Source organism: Eubalaena glacialis, chromosome 19, assembly GCF_028564815.1.
Source record: "Eubalaena glacialis isolate mEubGla1 chromosome 19, mEubGla1.1.hap2.+ XY, whole genome shotgun sequence".
NCBI lineage: Eukaryota > Metazoa > Chordata > Mammalia > Artiodactyla > Balaenidae > Eubalaena > Eubalaena glacialis.
Window position 1 is genome coordinate 42,344,394 of NC_083734.1, and position 24,062 is coordinate 42,368,455.

Consider the following 24,062-nt stretch of genomic DNA (forward strand, 5'->3'; position numbering starts at 1 on the left):
TCACTGTACTTTCATCTCCTCATCTGTAAAACGGGGATAATAATAGTACCTACCTCCTAGGTTATCAAGGGGACTTCAAAACCTTATTATATTTGTTTTCTATTGCTGCCATAACAAATTGTCACAAATCTAGTGGCTTAAAACTACACCCATGTATTATCTCCCAGTTCTGTAAGTCAGAAGTCCAAGTTGACTCAACTGTTTTCTTTGTTTCGGGTCTCATAAGACCAAAATCAAGGTGCCAGCAGGGCAGGGCTGTGTTCCTTTTTGGAGGCTCTGGGGATGAATCTGTTTCCAAGCTCATTTCATGTTGTCCGAATTGTTCCTTGCACTCCTCGGACTAAGCTCTCTGTTTCCTTGCTGGCTGTCGGCCAGAGGTCATCCTTAGCTTCTAGAGGCCACCCACATTCTGGACTCATGACCCCATACCTCCATCTTCAAAGCCAGCAATGGCTGATCAAATCCGTCTCACTTTTGGAATCTCTGACTTCCCCTTCTGCCTCATCTCTCTAACTCCTGCCAAAGAAATTTCTGTTTTTAAGGGCTCAAGTGGTGAGATTGTGCCCACCAGGTAATCCAGGGTGCTCTCCCTATCATAAGGTCCAGGACCATAATTACAGTTGCAAAGTCCCTTCACAGCATTACCTAGCTTAGCGTTTGATTGAATAACGCCGGGGCCAGAAATCTAGGGAGGACATCTTTGGAATTCTGACAACCACTCCTGTTTAACATGCTTAATCCACTGATAACAGTCTGTATCATCTTTTGTTGGTCTTTACTCTGTTCAGAGATTGGAATTCTCTTTGAGGCAAAGAGGATGAAATCCTTGCACAATTCAGTACTGCCTTATTTGTAAGGAGGGTGGTGGGTAGGTGAGGGGAGAAGTAGAGAAAATGGAACTAACTGCCATTATTACATTTTTATCTCATTTAGTCTTCATCACAGCTCTGTGAAGTGGCTATTTGTCACCTCATTTGAAGAATAGGAACTGGAAATATAGGATTTTGCTCAGAGTTTGCACAGCTAATAAATGACAGCGTGAAGATCCGAACCCATGCCCTTTCCATCCCATCATTCAGCTTTCCACCTGCATCAGTCACTGACCCCAGGTCAGAAGGCACTGGTTCAAGCCTCAAGGGAATTTGGGGAGAGGAGCGGACTGGGAGGGGAACTAGCAGTCTCTGGCTTTGTGGCCTGTGGTGGGAGGCGGTGGAAAGTTCCTGCCTCCAAGCGGCAGCTCTCCCTGGGAAAGCAGCCCTGGGTAAGGGGATTTACAGGCTTGGATCACGGCTACTTGTTTTGTCCACTCCCCTCCAGCTTCCCAGCTTAGGGTTTCTTATCTTTCAGCTGTCAGGACCTGCCAGTTCAGCCTTGCCCACGGGGTGACCTCTCTCGGTGTGACCTCTCGGGGTGACCTCTCTCAGGCCCACGCCAGCTTCCTGTCCACCTGGCAGGGAGTCCATAAAGGCAGGCAAGAAGCAAGTGCTTCCCAGTCTTCGGTCAAAAATGTCTCATTTCCAGTGACAAGCCATGGCTCACTGGACCCTGGGGGTAAGCTAGGCCTCATCCTGCTGCCCCCATCACTGATGGGTTAATAGAAAAAGCAACATCTATGTAGTACATCCTGCCTTCCCAGGAATCCTGGGTGAAAGCAGAGACAACTAAGACACATTTAGAAGTTTTCTGTAATTGTCTCTCAAGGTCTCCCAACAAATGTCCACCCAGTCTGTTTCTCCAGCTCTGCATAACCTCTCCCGGAAGTCAGCTTCTGGCTCTGGCCTCAGGATGCTTGGCAGAGCTTAAGAGTCTTTATCTGAAAATGGAGTAAAGCTACCTGCTTTTTTGACCTCTGGCTTTAAGATATCCTCCCACTTTTCCATCCCACAGTCTTCAGCCCTTTCTGGGCACAGCTGCATTTTGGGAACTAGTTCCTGTACTGCCTTTATCTCATTTCACGAAATGAACTTCTGCAAAGAAGCTGGAAAGAAGGAGAAGAGGAGGGATTATCATGCAGGCGCAGGGAGGGGGGCCTAGAGAAGAGCTCATAGATTATCTCCCTCCCAAAAAATGCAACCAGGATCATCCACAAAGTATCGGCTCAGAAACATGCAGGGGAAGAAGAAAGGAATCAGTGTTGGGGGGTTGGAGCGGAAGGAGCCAGGCTGCCCAGAGTGTATCCTGTGAAGGCTGCGAGGAGCAGATAAGGGCAGCCCCAGAGGCAGGCAGTGAGGAGAGCAGGGCAGGGTGAGGGGGAACTGCAGATCTACCCGCAGAACCTGAGAGAGAATGGGGCTCACTGGCCAGGGACTGTGGGAGCTTGCTTATCAAGGGCTGTAAAATGGCTGAGCCAGAGGCCCCTGTACCGTACTTCAGGGATGCCTAGCTCCCTCCAACAGGCTTTAAATCTGCCCATACCAAGGAGAAAATTAAAGAAATGGATCTGGGCAAATAGAAAATTAAGGAGAACTGTGGAGAGCAGGGGTTGGGGAGGTGCAGGAGGAAGCAGATCCTGAAATGAGTCTCAACGATCAGGAAAATCTAAGTAATGGTTTGAGGGGCTGGAAGAAATGGAAAACAGGAGAGACTCCCTGCACGTTATGGGGGCCAGCAAACAAGAGCTCTGGAGACCTAGTTTCAGGGACCCAGAATGATAAGGCAGTTTAACATGCAGGTTAGGACAGTGATTCTCAAACCATGGTCCCCTGATGGGGAATGGGGCGGGGGGGGGGGGGGCAGGCAAAACCTGTTAGATATGCAGATTCCAGGGCCTCACTCCAGACCTACTGAATCACAACTAGGGGAAGAGCCCAGCAGTCTGTGATTCTGAAGCAAGCTCAGGTTTGAGAACCACTGGCTTAGTGTAAGGGGCTGCTAATTGGTATAAAATGTTACCTACGGTCTATTCTTTTGTCTCTAGGAAGATCTTGGGCCTGTTAAGGAAAACTAAGGTTCCCATGCTGGTGAGTGGTTCTTATCTACAAAGTTGTAGCAGCTAGCTCCAGTTGACTCCAGAATGGCTCTTTAAACAAATACAAAGCAAAGGACAAAGACTAAATTATATTAGCAACCTAGGAGCAGAAGAGCCAGACTGCTTAAAACAACAGCTAGAGGTTTAGGAGGTTTTATTAATATTTAAATTGCAGTGAAACCACAGCTGCAGCTTTTGACTCCAGCATAGAGATATGCAAATGTGGCTTTCCAAAGAAAGGCAATTTCAGACAGCCCTCCAGGTAATGAGAACAAGTAAAACAAATGATTTTGTAATTTACCTTTATTGACTGATGGAGATCAAGGTACAGACAATCCTTACCCAGCGAGAGTCGGCCACCAGCGGGCCCTGTGAGGGGAGAAGAGAAAGCTGGCCTGGAGGGAGAAAAGCAGGGAGACACAGAGTGATGACAGGAAAGGCCCAAGGAGGGCAAAACAGGAGGCAGGTGGGAGATGACTCAATTAAAAAGGAAGAGAAATGGGGTCTGTGGACCATCGATCTTGCCAGCTCTCAGGAGCAACAACAATAATAATAAGCGACTGTCATGTGCCACACTCCTAAGTGCCAGGCACTATTCCCAACTTACCAATGAGGAAAATGGCACTTTGAGAGGTCAAGCAACTTGCCCAAGATCACACCACAAAAGGAGGTGGCAAAACTTTGATGCAAACAAAGATTTGTGTGAGGCTCAACTGTGCTGGGAACCAGTCCTAGGAGGTGATAACAACAAGGTTAATGACTGAGGGGGCAACTACGTGCCCAGTTTCGTAGTGGACTCTGTGTATGCTAGGGTTGTGGAAGGGAGGGAGGAGGCGCTTGCTATTCAAAGGGTGGAGCAAGGAGGCCACCGATAACCCTTGCAGAATTGTGTCCTCTGGTTCAGAAGCCCCTTGTGGGCTGTGTGGTGGGCTCTGCCTGCTGTGGAGGCACCTCACGCCTCCACATGGGGGCCAACAAACAAGAGCTTTGAGACTTAGTGTCGGCACCCAGAATGCTAAGGCAGTTTGACATGCAGCTTAATGCAGTGATTCTCAAAGCATGGTCCCCTGATGGGGAATGGGAGTGGGGGCTAACGACATAGTCTAGGAACTTGTTAGATAGCGAATTCCAGGGCCTCACTTCAGACTTACTGAATCAGAAACCGGACATGGGGCCAGCAATCTGTGATTCCGAAACAAGCTCAAGTTTGAGAACCACTGGCTTAGTATAAGGGGCAAAGCATCTCAAGCTGGCTCTTGGGTAGGATTTGGCCAGGTGAAAAGCTAGGAGATTCCAGAAGTCCCAGTTAAGAGACCCCAGCTAGCAGAATTAGGGGAAGGATCCAGAAGATTTGAGAGAATCTTCTAAGGATCTATTTCTCTGACCTACCCAGTCTCCTCAGGCTGTCCCTTCTAAGCCGAAATCCATCCTCACCAGTGCCTCACCTGCTGTTTCCTTTCAGGCGCCCTGGCCACCAAGTATGGGGACCCACAGATTTTGCTCACACTCTGTCTTGTCCTCAGTGAGTCCTGCTCTGCCATCTCTACAGGCCCCAATACTGCCCACCCCACCTCCTCCACAGAGCCCTCCCCACTTCCAGGCCAGAATCTCCCCGCTCTGAGCATCCCAGAAGCTTTGCTTTATTTATGATACTTTCTTCCCTCAGTAAGTTATTTCATACATACTCTATTGTCTCTATTTGACTAGAAGGTCATTATGGGTAGGATTAGTATCATTTTATCTTTGTTATAACCCAGCTCTGTTCCTGGCAGACACCTTGTTGGGTACTCAATGAATATTTGCTGAATGCAAGAGTTAAAGAATGAATGAATGGACTCATTGAGTAAAGGCCTTATCCAGCTGCTAGCCCCACCCTCAAGAACTTTAGTCCTGGAAAACAAGCCACGTTCTGCCACTGAGAGTGCTAATTCCTTTCAATCCCTCCCACCCATTTTTCTAGTACCCAAATTTACTCCAAAACCAGTAGGAGAGATCTAAACGTCCAAGAATCACTCTTCCTCTTCTAAGCCCACACCTACAGATTTCCTCCTTGATTCTCTTTTGCCTATCATGAAGCCTACTGCTTTGAGATGAATCAAACCAACACCCACGCAGACAGAGAAGGTGTTTCCCCTCTCCCTGTGTCCTCCAGCAGGGCCTCCTCCAGGCTAGATACTCAAGATAGATAAACTGCTATGCCGCCATCACTGGAGAAATAATTAGGACGCTCATGATAATCTCTTTGCAAGTTCAAAGCCCTGGCGCAACCATTATTTCTCTCTCCTTGCTTGTTCCCTAGGAGATCACTAGGGTAGAGATTGTTATCCCCACTTTATAGGTAATAAAACTGAGGTCCACGGGAATTCCCTGGCGGTCCAGTGGTTGGGACTTGGCATGCTTTCCACTGCTGACGGCCTGGGTCCAGTTCCTGTTTGAGGAACTAAGATCCTGTGAGCCGAGCCGCACAGCAAAAAAAAAAACAAAAGCAAAAACAAAACTGAGGTCCAGGGCCTGGTCAAAGGTCACCCAGTGAATTGATGGCAGACCTGGAGCTGACTAGCCCAGGACTCCCTATTCATTAGAACACAGATGAAAATGCTCTCATTATGGTGTCTGGGCTGTGTCTTGTCAGAGAGGGAGTGTGGACTCCAGTTGAGTGGGGGTAGGGGCCAGGAAAGATAAAAGAAAGTTTGTGACCCTGTAAAGTTTTTTCTCTGCAATGCTGCAGCAGTTGGCACTGGTTAATTCCAGAAGAGTTTTTGTGGGTTTTTTTGTTTGTTTGTTTAAAGCATTACTACATGTCCCAAATTAGGGAGGAGGGAAAAAGAGGTGAATCCAAAGGTAACACAGACACACAGGTAAGCAGATGTTTGCCATCTTTTGAAAACAATCTAAAACCAAATGGCAAGAGAAACTCAAATTACAACTTATGTGGGTCTTCCCAGTTGTTAGGCTATAGGACTTCTGCAATAAACTAGTGCCAAGTGGGTAGAAAATCTTCCCTTGGTGAAGCCTGGGGCTTGGTGAGGAGAGGTCTCTCCTGGAGGCAAAGGGCTTTGGGGGCTGTCTCACGGCGCTCCACAGCTGCCAAGGTGAGATGCCTGCTGGCGGGGCCATCCCTAAGTGCACAGAGACTCTGAAAGCCATGGAAGCCAAGATTTGTGCTGGAACCTCCTCTGGTTTCCAACCAAATGTCAGAAAAATTAAGGAAAAAAAAATCTCTACAGCAATTCAAGAGGCCATTTCCTAAAGATGTGGCCCCAGGGCTGTGCTGGGGAAAGCAGTGATGATCTTTCCCTTCCCACCAAAGCCCGAGCTTTCTCCCTGGGCTCCATCCTAAAGAGCAGGCCTTGTCCTCTTCACCACAGGCCAGCTCTGGGCTTTTCTCAGCCTTTAGCCCAACACCAACCTCCATTACTCCTCGACCCTTTGCTGAGGCCTCCGCAGCTTCCCCATGCCACTGGAGCTTGTAGGGTGTGGAGATGGGCAGAGGGGCATGATGCCCACGCCCAAAGGGGTGGTGGTTGCACAACAGTGTGAATGCACTAAATGCCACAGAATTGTACACCTTAAAATGGTTAATTTTATGTTATGTGAATTTCACCTTAATTAAAAACAAAAACTGAGGGGGCTTCCCTGGTGGCGCAGTGGTTAAGAATCCACCTGCCAATGCAGGGGGCACGGGTTCGAGCCCTGGTCCGGGAAGATCCCACATGCTGCGAAGCAACTAAGCCCGTGCGCCACAACTACTGAGCCTGCGCTCTAGAGCGTGTGAGCCACAACTACTGAAGCCCGTGTGCCACAACTACTGAAGCCCGCGCACCTAGAGCCTGTGCTCTGCAACAAGAGAAGCCACCACAATGAGAAGCCTGCGCCCCACAACAAAGAGTAGCCCCCACTCACTGCAACTAGAGAAAGCCCGCGTGCAGCAGCGAAGACCCAATGCAGCCAAAAATTAAATAAATGAATAAATAAATTTATTAAAAAAAAACAAAACAAACAAAAAAAACAATACAAAAACTGAGCTGCCCTGGGAGCTCTTTGTGGGTGGGGAGAGAAGCTGGGCCTCGAGGAAGCTGTGAGGGTAGAGCCCCCTTGCTGGGAGTGGCAATGAACGACAATGGGAAGGGCAGTCTGGGCCTGCCCCCTCCTCCTCCAGGACCAGATGGGAACTGGGGCTAAGGAGAAAGGCCCAACTGGGGCAGCGCTGAAGAGAGGCACTCAGTGAAAGCGAGGAGGCCGCAGCCGCCGCTCATTTGCATCATAAGTGATTGGTTTTCCCTGTTCGTCCCTCATTAGGACACAATGGACAGTTGTTTGCTGGCGCAGCAGATCTATTTACCAAGGGAGGGAGGACACAGAGCAAGAGTGACCGATGGGCCATAGTAAGTTGCTGGGGGGGGGTGGCGGGGGCAATCCTGCCTCCTCTCCCCTGCTCCCCCCACCAACCCGCTGCCACTGGGACTCCTGTTCTCACACAGTGAGAAGGGACCCAGAGAGCAAATCAACCCCTCATTTTACAGATGAGGAGACTAAGATGCTAAGAGGGGATGAGACTTGCTAAGGTCAAACAGCGAGCATGGCAGAGCCAGGGCTTCTGGAATCTACAGTGTAGATTCTAGACTCTCATTCCAGGGCTCACTCCACTGGCTTGCAGTACCTTCTCCATTCCCAGCTTGCGGCTCTGTATCTCTGTGGTCTCTCCTTCTGTTCCAGGCCTTGTGTTCCATCACTTCTCTCTCCTGTGTCTATCTAATCTCTTTCTCTGTTCCTGCTCCTCTCTGTATTTTTACCCCCAGGTTTCTAGGCAGCCAGGATAATTACTAAACTTCTAATTCGCCCCTGCCCTAACGAGCGTGTGTCTGGCAGGAGAGGCAGCAATTTTGAAACTGTCTTGGTGTATTTTGGGTATAGGTGGGGAGAAAACAAATATGTGTGGGGGCCTATTGTAAACCAGGCACTAAGACAGACACATGACACATTTTATCTCATTTATTCCTTTCAGTCTTGCAAGGTGGTGTTCTTGGAGACGGGAAAATGAGAGGCTCAGAGAGGTTGGGTAATTTGCACAAGAGCACCCAGCTGGCAGATGGCAGCTATCTGACTCAAAAATCTCCACCTCACACCCAGGCACAGGGGCTAAGCAGGGTAAGGGCCCCCTGATTCCAGGCTCATGGGAGGTAACAACCTTGCTGAAGGAGGCCACTGCTTTGTTGCTCCTCTCTGGGCAGCACCTGCCTCCCCTCTCCCTACCTTCAGGCTCCCACCTTCCTCTGGGCCCCTTCTGCATGGTGGTGAAATCTCACAAATGCAAGCTTTTGCCCCTGGTGGGAGTGGGGGACTGGGGAGATAGCAGTCAAGAGGGAGAAACCTGACAGACCCAGACGGTGGCAGTCTCCCTCCTGCTGACGCCCCCTCCCACTTCCCTGTCTGCCCCTCCCCTCTGTGGTTCAAGCTTGCCAGCAACTGCCTCTGTCTCATTGTGCTCTGGGGGAAGGGGAGAGTCAGTGAGTGGGTGTCTGTGTGCATGAACATAAGGCCTCTGGGTTCATTCTGACACTGAATGAAAAACTCACCAATTATTCGTCCAATCTCATTAATATGCAGACAGACATCTGTTATTTAGGAGTCAACAGCAGAGGCATTTTCTTGGGGGGAGGGGCACTTATGTACGTGTCCCTCTTGTCTCTTTGGCTGCTGGCGGGGGTAGCTGCTTGGGAATCACCCCACATGCCTGGACCTGGAGCCTCCCCTCTCTCTGACCCTCACCCCCAGCCTTGAGGAGAGGGAGTAGGGGATTGGCTAGAAATGGAGAGAGACCTGGGAACCCAGCTGAAAGGGGGAAAGGGGGGAGAGGGGCTGCACTGTGTAGAAGAAACTCCTTTGTTGGCAGAGAGGGAGGGGGGGATACTCAGAAGAGCTGAACCCCTTTCCTGGGGAAGAGAGAGTAGTGTAGGCTGTAGCAGGACTGCCTACCAGGGTCCTGGTGTCCACCGGGAACCTGCGGGACATGACCCCTTCCCCCCACCTCCCTCAGCCTGCAGGACCAGTCTGCGTGTATCTGGAGTGGGGTCACTATGGCAACCTGGTGCCCTCACCCAGACTTCAGAAAAGGTAATGGGGGGAGTTCAGAAAAATGGGGACCAAAGGACATCCTTTGGAGGAGTCGCTAGACCTCTCTCTCTAGCCCTCAGGATAGGTATGGGGACGAGACACCTGACCTGCCCCTTCCTGTCTTCTGGCCTTCCTCCAGTCTGAATCCCAGCACAAGAGGCCCTCTCCAAGAAGCCTTTCCTTATTCCATCAGGCCTAGTTCAGAGGCACTCAAGCCTGGATGTGCAAGTTGTAAAGAATAAAGGTCAATATCAGTTCAGCCCCCTTTAAAGGATCAAACAACTTTTCTACATCCTTTCTCCTCTCTGAATCCTCCTCAGCAACACAGTGAGGCAGATGTGGCAATCAGCTCCCTTTTCCAAGTGTGAAAACTGAGGTTCAGACGCCCGCAGGGCCTCACTAAAGGCTCCCCAGGGAGGAAGCAGCAGAGCTAGGACCCAGGCCCTCGGACCTCTGCCTCCAAATATCAAGCGCTTTTCATGACTGTCCCTCCTGGAAAGGCTGGAGTCATAAGGGGATGACCCTCTGCCAGCTGAAGCATTTCAGGTGTTTGTTAGACCAAGACCCCACCCCTAACCCATTCCTTCCTTCCCCCTCCTCCCTCCAGGGCAGGCTGATTGCTGAGGTTAAGAAACACTGGCAGCATCACAATGTGATTAGTTGTTTATTTCATTAAATGATTAACGAGGCTACATTGTTTCCCAAAGGGGTGTCCAATTTGTGGGGGAAACAGCTGCAAAGGAGGAAGCTGGGTCTGACTCCTGCATCTGGGATGGGGTGGCGGAAGGTCCCCTCCTTCCAGCCTGCAGGGGCCTTTGAAGATCTAGGAACAGCCCCATTCCCTCCTCTCACCCTTTGGGCTCCTCAGCCCAGAGGCACAGCCCGCTCTGTGGAAATAAAACGTCTGGCAATCCAGACCTGCAGAGGGGACCAAAATCTGTTCCCGGTGGTAGTGGAAATGTATTAAACTTTGGGGGTTCCTCCAGCTGATTTATCTTCCTAATTATGTTTGTTTTAGGCAAATATTTAAATGTGTTTGCATTCCCTGAGCATGGCAGGAGAGGGAGGTTGGGAGAAGAGAGGGGGTGCAAACACTCCGTACTTTGAGCCTGGTTTGTACCAAAGTCCAAAGTGGAGATGAGAAGCCACAGACAAAAATCCCAAGACAGTGGTATGTCAGGCCCCTGTGGGGGAAGGGTCAGGCCTCTGGGACCAGACTGAGATCCACCTAGCTGAGCCCCAGCGCTCTCCAGCACCCTCAATCCAGGACTCAGTATCCTTGCAGAGGATCTTGGAGTCAGCCCCTAACCAGGTCTCAGTTTAAAAGGGTAGGGTGCCCGGTGCCCTTGAAGCTGTCCCAGAATCCTTGAGGAGATTGGCTGAGATGGACCAGGACAGGGTCTTGGAGGAAGAGGGAGGATAAGGAGTGTTTGATGAGCCAGGAGTGGGTGGGGATTTCCTTTCCTCTCAAGACTGGGCCCTGGCATAGGGAAGGAAGAAGCTATTTTATTTATTTATTTTTTGGCCACACTGCCTGGCATGCAGGATCTTAGTTACCTGACCAGGGACTGAACCCGTGCCCCCTGCAGTGGAAGCGCAGAGTTTTAACCACTGGACCGCCAGGGAAGTCCCGAGGGAGAAGCTATTTTAAATGACACATCACAGAGCCAAACCCCCTAGACGCCCTCCCTGTGCCCCCCACCCCACCCCCACCCCAGCCCCCCATCACCTCATCCAGATAACCATCTATCCAAAAACCAAATCTGGTCCCTTCATTCTCTGCTTGAAATCCCTCATGCTGCCTCACATCCTCAGAATGAAGCCCTGGTTCCTTTGTGGGCCCTGCAGCGGCCTCCCTGTACCTTCCTAGCCTTGTCTTCCGCCCTCCCTGCCATGGCAGCCCCAGTCGTGCCATGCTCTTCCTCATCTCCACGTGTTTGCACATGCTCTACCCTCTGCTCAGAGTGCCTTTCCTACCCCGTCCCTGCCTGGCAAACTCCTCTTCAACCCTCAAGGACCTGGCTCAGAGGATGGGCTTCTGAGGCTGTAAGGAGCTTCCACAACCAAGGAACCATCACACCTGGGGTACCTCTCTTCCCCACCGGGCTGGCCTCCAGAGCACAGAGACTGGTCCTTTCAGAATCCCAAGCCAGTGTCTGGCACACAGTTGGTGCTCAGTACACATTTGCTGAATGAATGAGGGAAAGATGGGCTGTGAATTAGGTGGGGATCCCAGCAGATGGGAGGGTAAGGTCTGTGCTCTCTCCCAGAGTGTGTCTGAAGAACTGGCTGGGGCTGGGGGAGGGGAGAGCCATGGATGGTTCCTGGGGGAGAATGTCACCGAAAAGAGGCCAGTGGGATCAGAGCCAGGGAGGGAATACAGGACAATGTGAAACCAGACTCCGGAGAAAACAGACCAGCACTGTCTTTCCTGACAACAAGTGCTCTGGCTGGCCTCTCCACCGTCTTTCCTTCTGTAGGGGGTTGGGGAGGTGTGACCCTCAACTCACATCTTGTGCTCCCTCCAAAATCATCAAGGCGCTCAGGATGGAAAGAGGGAGAGAGCCCCTGCCCCAGCCTCCAAGGAGACCCCAGAATCAAACTACTGTTCCCTTGGGAAACCACTCTGTAAAGGGTCACGCTGATGTGGAGGCTTTTGATGCCCTCCCTACACCTACAGCTCCCAGGGCACCGGCAGATTCCAAGTTGGGGCTGGACATGGTGAGCAAGGGGCCTGGACCACTTCAGCAGGACCCTTCCCACATTAGCAGGGGGCCCCAGTTGGGCTGAATAATGAATTGCACATCAGTCCACTTTAAAACCCCCTAACGGCTTTAGGATTGTCTGGCTCATTAACTGACATGAATATTCCCAAGATCTCTCTCTCTCCCACCTCTGGCTCCTAAAAGGACACTGCTGATCCAACCCATAGCTTTTTCCTCTGCTCCATCTGTGGGCATCGACAGGGAAGTTCTTACTGAAGTCTAACGTTCCCTCCTGCTGCTAGAGACTGGTAGATTGGTTTTTAGAAAGCAACAAAACTAAAGCCACAGTCGTTTTCCATGGACATGGGCTTTATTTGGGGACTCTTGGGGGAAGGGAGGGAGGGAGCTAAGACTGGTGGGTAAATCGGGGGAGAGGCTTCTCAACTTGCTTTTTAATTTAGTGCATGTTGCCTGGAGGTTAGGATGAGTGAGAACAGCTGTAGAAGTGAGAGGAGAGGAAGAGGGAAGGTCAGAGAATGGAAACTTTCCTTGGGGAAGGAAGCCAGGACCAGGATATGGGAACTGAAGGTGGGGAGGGAAGGCACCCTTCATATATTGAGACTCAACCAAGGTCACTGCTTGATGCCAGCTTCCCCAACCCCCTGGCCCCATCCCAGCTCCCAGCCCAGATGCCTGCTCTGCTAGTTCCCTCAACTTGCCTTGGAGAGGAGCTGAATGAGGATGTGGGGAATGGGGGTACCCTACTGCCTCCAGCTTCCCTGCCCAGGAGAACTGCTCACTCGCCCGCCCTAAAGTCCCAGCCAGAGTCAGGAGGTCAGGAGGCTGGGGGCCAGCAGGGGGACAACTGTGCCTACACCTCCCCTCCTCACAGTCTGCCCACGGGGCCCTTCACATGAGGTTGCAGCTCTTGGCTCTATCCTTGTGTATCTCGCCCTCGTTTCCAGTCCCATTCCCGTTCCCCCGGTCCGGCCGTCCTGCCAGCTGAGTAGATCGCTGAAGTCCCCGGCGTGAGTCAGTACGGCGCAGCTGCCTATGGCCCCGGCCGAGGGAGGCCACTGTGGCCACGTGGAAGACATCTCTGACGCTGCGCTCAGAGGACCGGGAGGAGCACTCCACGTAGGACACGGCCCCCACCTGCTTGGCCAGCACAGTGCCCTGGAAGGATGGAGTGAGTGGAGAGAGTTACAGGGCGTAGCCTGCAGCTCAGCAAGGGGCAGGGAAGCTGAGGGCAGGGGGGGTCAAGGGATCAGGTCAGAGGCCAGGGCAAGGGATTAGCCAGATAGGGTGTTTTCAAATCAGAGGCTGAGAGGGGCAGAGGTGAGAGGTCTAGGCTGGGACTAGGTCAGAGATCAAGGGTCCCACCTGTTCATGTGTAACAGGGATAAGCCTCTGCTTGGACAGCTCCCTCAGTGTGGCCAGGTCGGTCCGCATGTCTAGTTTACAGCCAACCAGCACAACCTTGGCATTGGGGCAAAACTCCTGAGTCTCCCCTTGCCACTATTTGGAGGAAAAAAACAGAGTTATGCAGGGGTAGGAGGCGGCACAGGGTGAGTCCTTGCTCACAGCATGCAGAAACCACGCACCTCTCTGGGCTCTCCCATGTAAGCAAGGAGGTGAGAGTGGTGGGCTTGGGCTGAAAGCAGGAAGGGTGTGGGAGAAGGGAAGGGAGGAGAGGGCAGGGGTGGGGCCCTGCTTCTACCTCAGTGGCCATGAAGGGTCTGCCACCCCCTTTCCCAAATTTGCTCCTGGGAACAGACCAATTCCGCCCTCCCTTCCCCTCACTGGGAACTGGGGCTGCCTTAGCTGACTTCTGTCCATTCACCACAGGCTTTTCTCATGGAGATAGGGGCCTGGAGAGGAGACCACAGGGCTTTCCTGATCTCCAGCAGCAGCATTCCTATCCCCTCCATCTGGGGCTCCCACACCCAAGGAGATGGGGAGGGTGGACGAGATGTCCCTTGAGTACTTCTCCCTGTTGTCCCCCATCTCCCCCAGATGCCATATCCAGCTCTGAGGACTGATTTCCAGGAAGTCAGGGGGGGATTGGGAAGGGTGAAAGCTTCACACACACTCTCCCTGACGGCCATGCTCAGCTGTAATTCCCTCCTCCTGGCCCATGTGTTTTCTGGTCCCCCTCAGTCTAGCTGTCCTGCTTCCCTAGGCTCCCACCTTCTTGAGGACACTGTCCAGTGTTTCTGGTCGGCTAATGTCGAAGCAGATGAGCACAGCATCCGAATCAGGATAGGCCAGAGGCCGGACGTTATCATAGTAAGAGGAACCTGAGAGAAGACAGGGAGGGAGGGGACAGACGAGGGTCCTGAGTGTGCAGAAGGCCTGGAAGGGAATGGGAAACCTTAGCAATCCTGGTCAAGGGATTCTGAGTAGAGAATGGAAAAGAGCAGGTATTAATACCCATCAAGGAGTCTGTGTTTCTCCAAGGAAGGGAGTAGACAGAGGGGAGGTTAGATGGCAGAAAACAGCTCTCCACTTCCCTAGGGGGTTCTCTAAAAGTAATCATTCTTAATCTTTTCTGAGTCTTTGAGAAGCTCATGAAATCTCTCAACATTCTCACAAAATTTTGCATGTGCTTTCTGGGCTTTGACAGACATCTTCTAAAGCTCTCCAGGGGAGCAAAGTAAAAATCTAAAACAAAACAAAAACCCCTCCCTTTTTGTAGGGGAAGGGGCAGGGGCAGAGCCCTCCCACCCTCCTGGGACTCGATCTCAGATTTCTATAGTTCAGTCTAGAGAAGCAGTTTCCTGCCCCCGAAAGAAATTCTAAGTGTCTTTCCTAAACCCAGCCCTATCTCCTAAGAAACATGTTCCAAAATAAAAGCCATTCCTTCCCAACTTTCCCAGGTATGCAGAATCCAGCTGAGGGGATGGGATACTGGGCTTTCTCCTTCAGGACAAGGTTTCTATGTGTCTCTGAAAGCTCTGCCTAGTTTTCCTGGCTTTAAGCAGAAAATTAATTTTCCTTCCTCCTAGAATAGGATGATGGGCTGGGTTGACCTGGAGCCTAAGGGTCTAGCCCGGGGAGGGAGCAGGGTGGGGGCCTTGGAAGTCAGGGTGACCCCGAGGGACTTGGCTACCTGAAGTGTCCCACATGTTGAGCTCAATGCGGCGCTTGTCGATCTCAAAGCTCGCGGTGTAGTTCTCAAACACGGTGGGGACATAACTCTGCAGACACGAATGGCTCAAGATGAGATCCTCCAGTCCTCACCCCAGACAAATGCCCTCCTCATTCCCACACCCCGTGCAGCCCAGCCCGAGGACACAAGTTGGTCCGGTGTTGGGCAAAGGGGAGATCCCGGGAGCGGCTGCCTCAGCGGAATCTCTGCTAGGCTCCCGGACCCCCTCCCGGTCCTTTCAGGCCCTAGTTCTTCCCCTCTCCAATGCCCAGGACCCCCGACATTCCCCTAGCGCCCCCTCCGGGATCCTCCGGTTCTCCCAAACCCCATTCATCTCACCCTGCTCCCCAATGCCTCCCACCCCAAACCTCTGCAGTCCTTTCAGAAACCCCAACGCTTTCCCCAGTCCTCCAAGCCCCTCTCTCTGATCCCTGGTTACCCCAGCACCCATTTCCGTCCGTCCCCCAGGCCCCAGTCACCCACCCCCGCGGCCTCAGCGCCCCCCTCCCAAGACGCCTGTTCCTCACCCCGGGGTAGGCGTCCTTGGCGAACACCTGCAGCAGCGCCGTCTTGCCGCACTCCGCGTCCCCCACCACCACGATCTTGCAGCGGCCGCTCTGCCCCTCCATAGTCCCGGCTACGCGCCGGCCCCCCGCGCAGCCCCCCTGCCGGGCTCCGCTGCCGCCTCCCCCGCCGCTGCAGCTGCAGCCGCTCGGGCCGCCGACACCGGCATCTCTCGGGCCCGCGCCGAGCCCCCGACCAGGGCCGCGGGCCCCCCCCTGCGCCCCGCCCCCAGCGCCCCGCCCCCAGCCCGGCGGCCGCGCCCCCGGCCCCGCCTCCCGCCCCGCGCTGCCTGGGGGCGGGGCCCAGGGAGCGGGGCGAAGCCCCGGGGGAACAGGGGCCCAGGAGAAGGGTTCTAGCGCGCGGGTGTGGTCTAATGGGCCCCTGCGGGTTTGGTTGTGCTGAACCGGGTTATTTGACTGAGTTGACTTCCTTAGGGATGGGGGAGGGGCAGAGTTCGGGGAAAGTTCTGAGGGGTAGGGTGGGAGCTGCACAAGCGCGAGGCTTGGGCCTTCTGCGTACCACACGTGAACGCCGGTGTGCTAGTGCGGACACGCGCGGGGGAAGCCATCCACTTTCTGAACAGAAGGGGGCGCGAGAAGGTAGGGGGAAAAAGGGCGTCTTTTTGGTTCGGTCTCCCTCCCCCACTCTAAAGTCCCGGCAGGGAGTCTTGGGGATGTATAGGCAAGGACTCCAACACACCCACCCGGACAATGGTGACGCCCTGGCTTTCCGTTCCCATGGCAACGGACGGCCTGGCCTGGGCTGCGGTGATTTAACCGCGGGCCCGGGCGAGCCGGGAAGCAAGGACTGAGTTTCTCCAGCCAAGCGCAGGGTGGAAAGTTTTGGGGAAGCTGCGTCCTCTGGTGGATGCTTCGGGGAGACGGAGACGGGGACAAAGAAGAGGCAGATAGAACTGCCCAGGGTGACAGCCCTGCTGGAGCCAGAGACAAGCTCTAAAGTCATTTCAGGCTTGATTCGGAGTCTAACAATAATCAAACCTCTGTTTTGCATTTGCATGGCATCTTTTACCGTTTAAAAGCGCTTCTTTAAATAGAGGATACTCGATTTAATTTTATCTTTACCCTGTAAAGATTAACTAGAGCAAGCAACACCATCACCATTTTACAGAAAGGACAATTGAAGCACAGAGCTTTAACAAAGTCAGATGGCTCGGTCACCCTGCTCCAAGTTTGCCACTGCAAGCAAAGAATGGGTCTCATATGGGTCGTGTCAGAGCCTGAGGAACAACTCGGTTGGGTTCCGCTCCACAGATGGCTGGCTCCCCACATCTGATGTAAGCTCAGGTTTGTTTTGGGATCGTCCTTCAGACTGTCCCTTAATATATTTTTAGCTTAATTATTATGTAAATAATAATTATGTATTATTATTATGTAAATAATAAATAAGTAAATTAACTCGCAGTCTTCATGATCCCAAGAAGGACCTCGCGTGGGCCCGTACCCAATAAGCACCTCCTCTCCACTTATAGCGCTCGCGCCGCACCTGCACGGTGGCCCTGGCCCTTTAAGTCCGCGCTCGAGGCCCCGCCCCCGTCCCGGCGCCCCGCCCCGCCCGCTCCGAGTCCGCAGCCTTAGCAAGTCCTGACTCGCGCCCCGCCTTCCCCAGCGGTGCACTCTTGGTCCAGCTGTGCGCGCACGTCGAGCGTCCCAGCCATGTCCGCCGAGAGAGAGGTAGCCGAGGCGGCCACCGTGGTGGCGGCGGCCGAGGCAGGGGCTGGAGAAGATGCCTCTTCGCAGCTCCCGAAGGCGGAGGCAGCCGGCGACGCCCAGCCACCCGCGGCCTCCGAGGGGCCTGTCGCCCCTTCGCCGCCGCCGCTGCGCTGCCTGGTGCTCACCGGCTTCGGTGGCTACGACAAGGTGAAGTTGCAGACCCGGCCGGCCGCTCCCCCGGCCCCCGGGACCGGCCAGCTGACGCTGCGCGTCAAGGCCTGCGGGCTCAACTTCGCCGACCTTATGGCCCGGCTGGGGCTGTACGATCGGCTGCCGCCGCTGCCACTCACTCCCGGCATGGAGGGCGCGGGCGTGGTGATCGCTGTGGGAGAGGGAGTTAACGACCGCAAGGTGAGCGGGCCAGGGCAGGGCAGGGGGAGGCTGCGCAGGCCAAGGGGCAGTGGGGCACGAGTGGGCGGGCGCCATAGGTGTGGCAGAGCGGGGGGAAACTGGCACGAACCCGGGTAGACGGGCATGGAAGACGTAGGAAAGGAGCCTGGACTCTGAGGCTCCTGGAGAACTGGATTTATATTTGGGGGTGGGAGGTTGAGATGAAGTAATTGCCCCCTCCCCAAACACTTTAATTGTGGCCGCCGCCCCGAAACGGTGCTGGTGCTGGGTGGGTGGGGAAACAATAAGGAGCCTATGCGCATGCGCACAATGACCTTTGCGGCCCCCTCCCACCAGCCGTGAAACCTATCCTGTACCCTTGCCCACTAAACACTCCGCGGGTAATTGTGGTCTGTGACTCTAAGTGACTGTCGGTACCTTTTTCCCGCGAGGGAGCTATGTAGTCGGGATTGGGCGGGGGCGCAGGGCCGTGCCAGAGCCCTAGTCACATGCAGCCCCGTGGTCTGTGGGGGTGTGAGGCGGCCCCTCCCAGAGCAGGGCCTTAGAGAGAGGCACGCCCATCATGGAGGAGAGGGAGTCTGCCACCCACTCCTCCCGCGCACCGGCCTTATCCTGCCAGTCTGATCGAGGGGGTGGGGGTGGGAGTGGGGAGGGGGTGGGGGTGGGAGTGGGGACGGGGTGGGGTGGGGTGGGGGGCGAGATTGGGTGTCTGGATCTTTGTCTTGGGCTCTCTGTCTCCCGTGACTGCACTATCTCCTCCTCCGGTGACTCAGCCAGCAGACCACGACCCCGGGCTGCCCTTGGGAACTTTGGGCGGAACCCACCTCTGTCTTCTCGTAGAGGACCCTCTACTCAGAAACCGGGCCGGTGCCCATTTGGACTGGGGAGGGGGGTGTGGCACCATGAGCAGGTTGGCCCAGCTCTGCCGGTCTGTGACTCCTTTTTATTTATCATTAATCTTGGCGACAGCCCCAGGCACCGGAGAGTTTCAAATGGCCAACTTTTTGAGAGACTTGGGGTGAGGCCTTTGCACGTCATTTGTTTAGGGGTTTGTTTTCAAATCTGGCCCCTGCAAAAGAGACTCATCAAATGCAGACTTTCTTCTTGCCAGACCTGCGGGTCCCAGATCTCAGAGCTGGAATTTTTGGATTTATTGTACAGGCATACGTCTCCTTTCTCCTTAAAGGGCTTCTCCGTGGAGTCAGCTCTGGCTCCACCCTTTCCACTGACTTCTAAATAATCCTACTTTAAGAAGGTGCTAAGAAGAATTTTTTTTTTTTTTTTTGGTGGGGGGAGTAATAGTTCATGTTACTGCTGAAGGCCAACCACCTAACCTCTTCTCCCCACACTTTCCGCTTCGTAAATACAGGATATCCTGTCCAGGGTAAGAATATGATGTAAGAGCCTGGATTCAGAGGGGAGAGCCCTCCCTCCCTCCTGATATCTGGGCTGGGGAAGGGTCATGGGCCTGCCCTGTAATGGGCTGAGGGGTGAGCATTAGCCTGGGTAAGTGGACCTTGTTCTGGGCCAAATCTGCGACTGGCCACCACCTGGACTGACCACTACACTTTCCCCAGCTCTCCTGGGTTATTTCTGAGTCCGCTAGTCCTGAGTCCTGGGGTGGGATGCTTCCATTCCTCAGACCTCATCTCAGGCCAGTGCTTGCAGAGAAAGATCCTACTCTGCCCTCAGTACTCCTCCTCAGTGGAGTGTGGACATGAAAAAGGGTATGTGTGGGAGTCCCATCCCCCTGCTGCATGGATCCCAAGTCTCGTTAATGTACAGAATTCCCATCATTCCTGGCAGGGACCAAGACAGACTCGGATTGTCCTGGAACAGCACCCACACCTCCCTCTCCATGCTCTTCAGAGGACCATGAGAGGCCTTCCTCCGGAGACTGCCCCCTTTCCCCTGTCCTCCCCTTGACCCCAGTTGTTAAACTGGAGGGGAAGGTTCTGTTTCCTTTGCTCCCTTTCCCTCCTGCAAGGAGGCTCTTGTGCAGGTGGCTGAGGGTGTGGGGAAGGGGAGGGGGGATGCCTTTTCCTGGTAGGTGGGATTGCATGGCTCTCCTTGGCCATCACTCCTCCCCCCAGTCTCTGGGTGAAGCTTCTTTCTGAGCCCCCAGTGGTGGCTCAGATACTTCTCCTGAGGTAACAGCCCTAACTGCTCAGAGACCTTTACCTGCACTTTGGTATGGCCCTTACAGCATACGGCCCTCTTCCTTCAGTTATTGGACTGGTGACCTCCCCTCCTTGCTTCTGATATTGTCATCATTGTTGTCCTTATTATTAGCTAACACTACAAAGTTCTTACTATGTGTCAGACATTAGGCTAAAAACCACTGAATGATTTTTTGCTACTTAATCCTCATTAACTGCCCTATTTTACAGATAGGAAAACTGGGGCTCAGAAAGGTTAGATAATTTTTATTTGCCCAAGGTCATAGTGTCAGTAAACAGTGGAGCCCATTTTTTTTTAAACCAAAGCAGTTTGGTCTCTTCACCAATATTTCATGCTGCCCTAACTGTAAGCTTCTTGCATTCAGGGATCTTACACAATAATAAAGTGTAAGATCTGTAAAATGGAGATAAGGATAGTATCTTTCTCAGGGGGCTGACGTGAGGATTGAGTGTTTATATGTAGAGCACTTACAATAGGGCCTGGCCGTTGGTAAGCAGTCAATAAAGATAAATTGTTATTGATGATATTATTATTACTATTGTTATTATAATAACCATTACCACGAGTACTGCTGCTGCTTGTACTATTACTTCATTGCCAGGAAGAGGGCCTTGTGCATAGTAGAAGGTCATAAATTACCAGTGGGTGAATGAATGAGTGAATGAATGATGCTCTTTTTCCATTCTTTTTTTTTTTTTTTTTAATTAAAGTATGGTTGATCTACAGTGTTGTGTTAGTTTCTGCTGTACAGCAAAGTGATTCAGTTTCTTTTTCCATTTTTCAAGGTAGGGGACCGGGTGATGGTGTTGATCCGGTCAGGCATGTGGCAGGAGGAGGTGACTGTGCCTTCGGCCCAGACCTTCCTAATGCCTGAGGCCATGACCTTTGAAGAAGCTGCTGCCTTGCTGGTCAATTATATCACAGCCTACCTGGTCCTCTTTGACTTTGGCAACCTGCGGCCTGGCCACAGCGTCTTGGTACACATGGCTGCAGGTGACAGGCACCCTCCATTTATCCCCTTTCCTTACCCCACCCAGATCTCCTTCCAGGCCTCTTCCCTGCTGCTTGTCTGGACTGTTGTCATGGCAACACTAGCTGCCTCGGCCTATGGTGCCCAGAGGCCTCTGCAGTATTGTTGCCGTGGTAACATTCAGGCACCAGGTCCAGCCTGGTGTGCTATCCATAGCAACGTGCCCTTGCCCAGCACCTCCTCCTTGCCAGCCACCCTCCCCCCAATACTCAATCTTGGAAATTAGACATGGGATGATGGGAGAAAGCCTCAAGATGAGCCCAGGCAAAATGAAGGTGATGGGCTGGATCCTTGAGAGGTGAGAATGGAGAGTGGTGGCTGGACGACTCTATATCCCCTCCTTATGAAAGTGTCTTGCTTTAGGGGGTGTGGGTATGGCTGCCGTGCAGCTGTGCCGTACAGTAGAGAATGTGACAGTGTTCGGAACGGCCTCAGCCAGCAAGCATGAGGTGCTGAAGGAGAGCGGAGTCACACACCCCATCGACTACCACACGACTGACTACGTAGAGGAGATCAAGAAGATCTCTCCCAAAGGTGGGGTCAGGGAGTGGGAAGGGGTAGGATGGCATGGGACAGAGAGGGGGGTCTCCAGATCTGTGGATCCTAATGCTGTTCCTGGGCCCCCTACTTTGTGACAGGAGTGGACATCGTCCTGGACCCTCTAGGTGGGTCAGATACAGCCAAGTGCTACAACCTCCTCAAACCCATGGGCAAAGTAGTCACTTACGGTGAGTTAGTGGGCCGGGGCTGGAGCGGGGAGTTAGGGGAAGCAGGGTGGGGTCTGAGGGGTAGGATATAGGGGCCCGGGGCTTTTGAATGCAGAAGGGACAGAGACTCCGGTGCTCTGTAGGAAGCATCACGGTTAGGATGGTGCTGGATATTGCATTCAGATTGCTCCCTCCTGGGTGTAGCTACTGTCCTTCTCGTTCATGAGTCATAGCAAATTCTGTGTTCTTTCTGTGTTCTTGTTTGGGGATTATTCCTGATGCAATATCAACCAGTCTACTTTCCTCTGTCCTACCTCCTGGGCTTCTTGGGCAAGTTGCGTTTCCATTTAAAAAAACTACTTCACACCAAATATAAACAAATATATAAAGATTAGAGCAATCTTTGAGTCGGCTAGAGTCCATCTCGGCCAGGTAGCCGGCAGGTGGGAGGTTCTCCTGTCACTCCCGGGCGCCGGTATGGATAATTGTAAGGGGCCCGCAGGGGGCAGATGAGCTTGGATCCAGACACACAGGGATGTGCCTGGCACCTGGATTCACAGGCTGTGTCTCCTCGTCCCCCAGGAATGGCCAACTTGCTAACGGGCCCCAAGCGGAACCTGATGGCCGTGGCACGCACATGGTGGAATCAGTTCAGCGTGACAGCTCTGCAGCTGCTGCCGGCCAACCGAGCCGTGTGTGGCTTCCACCTGGGCTACCTGGAGGGCGAGGTGGAGCTGGTCAGCGGTGTGGTGACCCGCCTCGTGGCTCTGTACAACCAGGGCCACATCAAACCGCACATCGACTCCGTGTGGCCCTTCGAGAAGGTGAGTGTGATGGCCCTGCAGGGAGGGCCTGGGTAGGACCCGTGAAGGCTGGGGTCCCTAGGGGAGGAGTCCTGGGAGGAGGAGGGCTGACTCCTTTAGGCCGGCTCCCTGGACGGGCCGAATGGCGCTGGGAGCAGAGTCTTATCTTCCTCTCCAGGTGGCGGATGCCATGAGGCAGATGCAGGAGAAGAGGAACGTGGGCAAAGTCCTCCTGGTGCCTGGGCCGGAGAAGGAGAACTAGGCAGGGGGCTGGGAGACCCTCAGGGCCCGGGGAAGAGAGAAGCTGGGAAGCCACGTGCTGTTGGCCACCAGACCCTCGCGGTTCATCCTCTATCACAATGCGCTGCCCTCTTTCCCCCCAAGGTCTCTGCAGTGATGTCCTCTCCCCTGCCCTGTTCTTTCTCTTTAGTCAGGGCTTCCCCCTCCCCGCTTCCTGCCCTCTGAAGAGGTTGGGAAGTGACCACTTGGATGTCTGGGCCCTGCCAAGGGGATAGGGAGGGTCAGAGGGAGGCCGGCCGCTTCCTGCCCCCACCCTTTCCCCGGGCCTCGCTGTGCTGCTTTTGTGCCAAGGTTAGCCAATCCCTTCCCGTCCTGTTCCCTGTGCTTCTGCCTCCGCCTCGTCTCCCCTCCTGCCCCCGCCCCACACCTCCCCAAAGAATCGAAATGCCAGCTCAGGATATGGGGCCAATCTGTGTGAATCCAGCATGTCCCTGTGTCGCCCTAGTGTCCCTTCAACCCGGGCCAGCCAGCGCCCACCTTGTTGTAAGGCCTCGTCCTCTTGTCCCCAATTTCTCGAGCACAATCGGGCTTCTCCCACCTCCAGGGGTTCTGCCACTCTCCACCAGGGGTGCCTCTTCCAGCAGGGGCGGGAGTCAGACCTGCTTCCCTAGGTCACCACTCTATGGGAGCGACACGGAGCCCCCTCACCCTTCACTGAGTTCTCTGGATTTGTTCTCAGTGCCTTAGCAATGGAAACCTTGCTTGTGTGTGTAGGGGTCCCTGCCTCACACCTCCTCCCCCCGTCCTCCCCAGTGCCTTCCTTGTTCTGCTGGAGCTGGGGTTTCGCTGCTCCCCAGTCCCATAGCACTGCCAAAAATCTGTGTGTGTGCCGGTGTGTGGGGGGCCAGCCCCTAGCCTCCGGGGGCGCGTGCCATGTCCTGTCTCTGGGGCTGTCATTTCTCTATGGTGGTTGAGGCGAAAGAGGCGGGGAAGCTTTCTCAGCCTTGCAGCTAAGTGTGGCACTTACCAGCCAGAGCTCTGAGAGGCGATGCCATCTGTCTCTTGTTCTAGGACCAAAGTAAAAATCGAAGCACGTTCCCCATGTAGTCACGGAGGCCCACTGTCTCCTCAGAGCAGGGAGGCAGCTTTTCAGACTAAGCCCCAAACTTTGTTTACATGGGTGGGGAGATGGAACAGGGGGTCAAAGCGGGGGTTTAGGACCTGGGCCACTGAAACCAAAGTGGGGACTTCCCGGGGCTAGGGGTGCAAGTCCCTCTGCCCTTGGATCTGGAATTAGGGCGGGTTATTGCCCAAGCCACTGCCAATGGGAGGTGGGGGGAGGGGCTCGGCCTCTTCATCATCTGAACGAGGCCTAAATGTGTGAAGTGCGATTTTCACTTTTGTGTACCCACCCCGTTACCGAAGCTGCCTTTGTGTTTGTGTCAATAAAAAGCCAAACCCTGGGTCCTGGATGTTGCCTCTGATAGTGGAGGGGAAGGGGAGCTTGTGGAAGGCCAG

General features: G+C 53.7%; 2 protein-coding genes across 2 annotated transcripts; one reads left to right on the plus strand and one right to left on the minus strand.

The window, feature by feature from the left end:
- Window positions 1-10,816: 10,816 nt before the first annotated feature.
- RND2 (Rho family GTPase 2) lies at window positions 10,817-15,567 on the minus strand. Its single transcript, XM_061175883.1, has 5 exons — window positions 15,466-15,567; window positions 14,900-14,987; window positions 13,978-14,087; window positions 13,171-13,305; window positions 10,817-12,963 (listed from the first exon to the last, which is right to left on the minus strand). The coding sequence occupies exons 1-5, from the start codon at window positions 15,565-15,567 to the stop codon at window positions 12,697-12,699; spliced, it is 702 nt and encodes a 233-aa protein (XP_061031866.1). The 3' UTR covers window positions 10,817-12,696.
- Window positions 15,568-17,085: 1,518 nt separating this feature from the next.
- VAT1 (vesicle amine transport 1) lies at window positions 17,086-24,014 on the plus strand. Its single transcript, XM_061175865.1, has 6 exons — window positions 17,086-17,583; window positions 20,550-20,757; window positions 21,158-21,328; window positions 21,433-21,522; window positions 22,084-22,325; window positions 22,483-24,014. The coding sequence occupies exons 1-6, from the start codon at window positions 17,176-17,178 to the stop codon at window positions 22,564-22,566; spliced, it is 1,203 nt and encodes a 400-aa protein (XP_061031848.1). The 5' UTR covers window positions 17,086-17,175; the 3' UTR covers window positions 22,567-24,014.
- Window positions 24,015-24,062: the final 48 nt, after the last annotated feature.